The sequence below is a fragment of the Nannobrachium achirus genome (genome assembly GCF_963921795.1).
Source record: "Nannobrachium achirus genome assembly, chromosome: 20".
NCBI classification, from domain to species: domain Eukaryota; kingdom Metazoa; phylum Chordata; class Actinopteri; order Myctophiformes; family Myctophidae; genus Nannobrachium; species Nannobrachium achirus.
Window position 1 is genome coordinate 54,592,570 of NC_137827.1, and position 6,000 is coordinate 54,598,569.

Below are 6,000 nucleotides of genomic sequence, written 5' to 3' on the forward strand. Positions count from 1 at the left end.
TTTACTTGTAAAGGGGAGCACACACTGAACACGGACGGCTGATTAGCGTCGCGTCACGGTATCGACGCACGTTAAGTGCCGCGCGGTAACCCCAACTGGATGTGGCGCGCTGCCACACAGCACATCCATTTATCCCGGTGGGGAGAACCATGAAAGCCTGGTATGCGAGGTTAGGAGAACCATGGGAGAACATGTTCACCGCGCGGCAACGCTGGAAAAATAGAACAGCAGCGTATCGGCGCGGCAGGCGAGGCGGCAGACCCGCGGACGCGCGAGTCTGACGCCACCGGTGTGGGTTAGTTCATTGAAAATAATGGGGCCGTATGTTTTGACGCGCCGCCTCCGCGTCCAGTGTGTGTTTCTCTTAACAGAGCATTTCTGCACTGCAGTATTGACACAGTATTGTTTGTAATACTTTTTTTCCAGGGCCTTTCGAGCCATTTGGCAAATCACAGATGGCGACTTGGCCAAAACAAAAGGATTCTGTCGTGAGATTTGTTGTTTGCTTTAATCCCAAAGTCACACATGGACTCTTTAACAAGTAGTGTGGTGAAGTCCTCAGACAGGAACCGTCCTGGACAAACAGACAGAAAGGGTGAAGCGTGTCTGTTCCCGCCAGAGGCTCCTGTCCTTTACTAATGAAAAACACCTGCCTGAGGACAACACAGCAGGCAGAAAGGTCACCGTCGTCTTCTTTGAAAACCCAAAAAACTTCAAAAGACTTTTTTTAATTGGAAAAAAGCCTTTTTCCGTGATTAATTTCATTTGCATAATGATTTAATTTCACACAACATTGCTCTTTATATTTTACGTCAAGCTTCTTTTTTTGTCTCTTTTTTTCGTGAACCCCTGCATCCATATCACGGTGGGAACATTAGCAAAAAAAAAATGTCTTCAGATCGTCTATTTTTGCTCGAAGATCATTTGACGAACGGGAAAATGCTAGTGGTCTTGTTTACCAAGTCTTGAGCAGTGGTTCTCAAACTTTTTTCATGTCAAGGACCCCCAAATTGACACTTATTGGCTTGCAAAACTAGCCTGGTTCAGACCCTGAATCGCTAGCCACACCCCTTTACATTTTTGTTTTGGCGATTCAGGGAGTCTGGTCACTCTGGTGTTGCTCTCACTGAAGAGGTTTTCCTCGTTTGGAAATCCGTAAGGCGAATCAGCGTCGTGAATCAGCGTCTTGTGAACAGCGTGGGTGGGGTTTTCCAAGAACTCATGTGTGATTCCATGTAACCCAGCGCCGCCGCCGGGTAAACATTGCGTCGCCCGTCGCGGTAAAATGCGATCGTATCGATCTCGCTATGAAACATCAGTAGCAGACATGTTATGTTGTGTTTGATTACTAGTTCGTAGCGCTCCTATTCTGCCTGTTTCTTTGGTTAGCAAGTAGCACTAGCAAGCAACAGGCTAGCCACTAGCCAGCCACATAACAACACTACGTCATCTGCTTTGCTACTGTTGTGTTGGTCAGACGGTGAACCAATCGCAGAAGACTGCCTCTTTGGCAACGCCCATCCCAGAAACTGCTGCAGAGGGAAGCAAGAGTGTCAGGCTACTGCAAACCCCCTTTGAAAAGATAATGTGGACCCCCATAAGGCTGCAGAAACATGAATATACATATCTCCACTGCTTTTCCCACAAGGCATGTTTGGTCTAAACGGCCTGTTTTCTATGGACCATAGCTTACACACAGATCATCTGGTTGTATTGTTTCATCTCCGCGTGAAAGAAAAGACTTTGAACGGCCGTGAACAGGCTTTAGAAGGCTTTTCTTAGAATCGACCTCAGGCCTTAATGGGTTATGGTGGTTTAAGTGGGTTTAAATGTTTGCTTTTAGTCTGATTTTTATTTTATTTTTTATTTTACATGATACATTTTATTACAATCATTACATAACCACAGTAGATAATTATAAGCTTCAGTGGGTGTGGGACTGTACCTGTAAGCCAACATGATGATACAGCACTGTACCTGCACTGGTGGAAAGTAACTAAGCACATTTTACTCATGTGCTGAAATATGCTGAGGTATTTTTACTTCACTGGAGTGTTTCCGTTGTCTATCATTTTACTTGTACTTGCCACATGTCAGAGGCAAATAAAGTTTATGTGTATAGAAGGTATCTGCACATTTCTAAAGTGACAATTCAAGGACTTTTTAACGCCTCTAAAATGACAAAATTAAACATTGGACAAAAATTAGAGGCAGAAATTTTGAAAATAGCAGATCTACATGCTCACAACGCCTCGCAACGCGAGGCGTTGTGAGCATGTAGATCTGCTATTTTCACAATAGAACCGTGTTATCTTGGTGCTCGTCAGTTAACTCTTTTACTGCTACGGGCGTTCCCGTTCCCGGGCGTTCCCGTTCGGCCCAATTTTGACGGCGGCGCGTTGCCAATACGGCTCGTTCTTTCTACCTCTTCTGATGACTGTATGCTGATGGGGTTCGCGCCGCCGTGTACTGTAAAACATCTCCCGTAACGCTGCTCTCAAAAATCCACCGCACGTTAGCAATAATCCCAAATCCCAAATCACTTCCTGGCTGTTTTCTGTGGATCTGTTCTAGAAAATGCATTTCTGTGCTCTGAATGGATGGCAAGCGAAACGGCCCAATTCACATGAATTCTTTGCATAAAGCTGCCCTCTGCCGCCAGCTAGGCCAAAGTACACATATGAGCGTTGTATTGTAGAAAGAATTTGTTTGAAAATATCAATAGATAATTTTCTATAACATCACAAAGGTAAGCTGCTTTTTGCTGGCACCAGCCCCAATAAATACATTATAACATCTGGCAGTAGGTCAGTTAATATATTATTATTTTGGGGGTCATGGCCTGAAAAGGTTGAGAACCACTGATCTAAGTCTGGGTCTAGTCCCACTGTGCTTTCAGCTCTTTGAGCAGGCCCAGGGTGCTATTATTGAATCCGTAGGAGACGGTGGGGGAAGGAGCGCTTGTTTTCGGTACACCAGCGTTAGCAGGTTAGCTTCTCACCAGCGTCAGGGTTGCTGAGGTTAGGGTTAGGGTTTGGGTTAGGTTTAGGCATAGTTTTACTGAGGTTAGGGTTTGGGTTAGGTTTAGGCATAGAGGTTAACATTCACCCGCGCGGTCCAAGTGACCACAGCCGAGCGCTCCCGACCTCCGCTCCAGCCAATCACAAGCTGCGCCTTCTAATTTATTCAACCCCATCTCCTACGGATTCCATTATCCAGGGTTCCCAGAACTTCCCACACATATTTACCAATTAATTTCCAAAACTTTTCCAAAACCTTTCCAGAATATTTAACCCAATTTCCAGGACTATATAACAATAATTCAGCTCAATAACAGGTCGCTTACTCCTATGCGCAATGCCCAAAGACAGGTAGTGTATGCCAGTGGTTCTCAACCCTTTCAGGCCGTGACCCCCAAAATAATCATTGCGAGGCGTTGTGAGCATGTAGATCCGCTATTTTCACAATTTCTGCCTCTAATATTTGACAATTTGGCCCATGTTTAATTTGTCATTTCAGAGTTATTAACAAAATCAATAACCAAAGACAATGCATAGATATTTTTTACAGGACCTTCCAGGACCCTTGATAAATTCCAAAACTTTTCCAGTACTGGAAAAATATTTTTCTAATTTAAAAATATTTCCAGGAATTTCATGACCGTGGGAACCCTGATTATCGCGCCCAGGGCGGGGTTAGGGTGTGGTTAGGGTGTGGTTACCTGTGACAGTGTATGATGTAGGTCTGGGTCTCCTCCCACTGTGCTTTCAGCTCTTTCAGGAGGCCCAGGGTGAGGTTAAGGTGGGGTTAGGGTGGGGTTAGGGCGTGGTTAAGGTGTGGTTAGGGTGGGGTTAGGGTGTGGTTACCTGTGACAGTGTATGATGTAGGTCTGTGTCTCCTCCCACTGTGCTTTCAGCTCTTTCAGGAGGCCCAGGGCGGGGTTAGGGTGGGGTTAGGGTGGGGTTAGGGTGTGGTTACCTGTGACAGTGTATGATGTAGGTCTGGGTCTCCTCCCACTGAGCTTTCAGCTCTTTCAGGAGGCCCAGGGTGAGGTTCCTCCGCTCCTCGTCTCCTCCCTGCAGCAGGGCGTCGGCCGCCACCAGCGCCAGGTCCATCTTCACGCGGCCCTCGTGCTCCGACGCGTGGATTTTCTACCAAAACAGAAATCACGACACGTTCATTCAAAGGAATCAGATGAACTGATTTAGTTAGTTCCTAACCTGCAACACATCTTTGTCACTTTTAACCACTTTAACCATTATTTTATACTTTAGCTGTTCAAAAAACTGCAGATATACTGTACAAGCTCATAGCGCAGCATCGAGTGCCGCGGCTATGAGCCGCCCAAAGTTAGACCTTGTTTATCTTTCAAACTTCTGCAGAAAATTACAAATCTACAAGATCACAACGCATCGCAAGACAAGGTTTTTGCCCAACAGCAAGAATATAGAACATCACAGAGAGACAATTCATATCAGAGGTGTGACACAAAAAAATCAATATCACAAAAAGGATCTCAATGGAAATAAGCCATGTGCTAATACTTTTAGTTGACCTTTTACCTTTAGTTGACCTTGTACCAGTGAACTGTACTGTCATGAAACTACCGAGGTTGATCTCCTTTTTTACGTGCTCAGAAATTCACTCCTATATTCGGCCGAAATAAATGCAGCAGTGTGCAACGACCTTAAGACCCATAAAACCTAAAAGTACAAGTCGGGTACGCCCTCTCTATTATAGCTGTCGCATAAAAAACTAACCCTACAAGTCTCTACAGCTGTCACACAACGAGGAGCCTGAGGTTAGAAGTGAAGGGTCATGTGTGAGTCTATAAATAAAAACTAATAATAACTCATTCAGAACGGGTACACATTATAGTGTATTATTATTTTATGCTTTAACTATTGAAAAATAGCAGATATACAAGCTCACAGCGCTGCAAGCTTGTAGATCTGCTATTTTTGAAAAATCAAGTGTCTTTTGAATCCTTCTAAGATTTTTTTGAAAAACCTATGTTTTCTATGTCAGCAATCTGGCCAGCCATCGTCAAAGAAAAGGTCCATTTGACTTAACTGGAGCTCAGTTAGTCTGTTCTTGAGAGACTACTATGTCAGTGGTTCTCAAACTTTTTCACATGAAGGACCCCCAACATGATATGTATTTGGCCACGGACCCCCATCTCAAAATATTTTGTTCCAGGGACCACCCGGAAGCAAAATTTGAGTTACAAACATTTGCTTTGAAAATACATAATATCCAAAGATTTGCACACATTTTCACGACTTTTTTCCAAAAATAGCAGATCTACAAGCTCGCAGCGCGGCACTCGGTGCCGCGCTGTGAGCTTGTATATCTGCTATTTTTCACCGGTTAAAGCATTCAATAACTCTAGGCCCTAAATGGGATAAAAGACTCTTGACTCGCCTCTGTCTCCCGGAGCCTGGCCTCCAGGGCGTCCCGGGGCCCCTGCGTGTTGTCGTTGGCCTGCAGGCGCTCCTGGACGGCCCTCATCCAGGCCTGGGCCGCCGCCAGGCTGTCCCTGAACTCCTGCTGCTCTTGCTGGGTCATGTCACGGCCCTGTGGACGGGAGCACAGACAGATTTAATCAGGCGTTTGACACCAAGGCCGGCTTTACACTGCCACTGAAATCTAGCCTGAATCAAATCTGAGTCACATCAAAAGTGGAATCCGATTTTTTTTTTAAATAGTCTAAATCCAGACAGGTCACATTCATGTCACATGAAATCCGATTTTGAAAAACCACATCCAGAGGTGGTTTCAAAATTAAATCCGATCCATATCGGATCTGAGGACATCTGACTCAGTCTGAAAGCAGCAACCACATCCAGTTATATGCAGGTCACATGCAAGTCACATCAAACTGGCCAAGCGTCACTTGCTGCGCGAGCAGCGCGACCCGAGCGCGGCTGTAAATTACATCATTACAGAGCGCGAGTATTTACTATTTGATTACAGCGCACTGAGCACATGAGAAAAACA

At 45.1% G+C, this 6,000-nt stretch overlaps 1 protein-coding gene across 1 annotated transcript in view; it reads right to left on the reverse strand.

Annotated features, from left to right (window-relative positions):
* syne3 (spectrin repeat containing, nuclear envelope family member 3) overlaps positions 1-5,568 on the reverse strand; it is a gene marked incomplete at both ends in the record, with an annotated part of 173,310 nt that extends 167,742 nt beyond the window's left edge. The window contains 2 exons of the mRNA XM_080751149.1: positions 3,979-4,151; positions 5,425-5,568. Coding sequence (XP_080607275.1) covers positions 3,979-4,151; positions 5,425-5,568 — 317 coding nt within the window. The remainder of the gene's footprint in view (positions 1-3,978; positions 4,152-5,424) is intronic.
* Between the last annotated feature and the right edge of the window lie 432 nt (positions 5,569-6,000).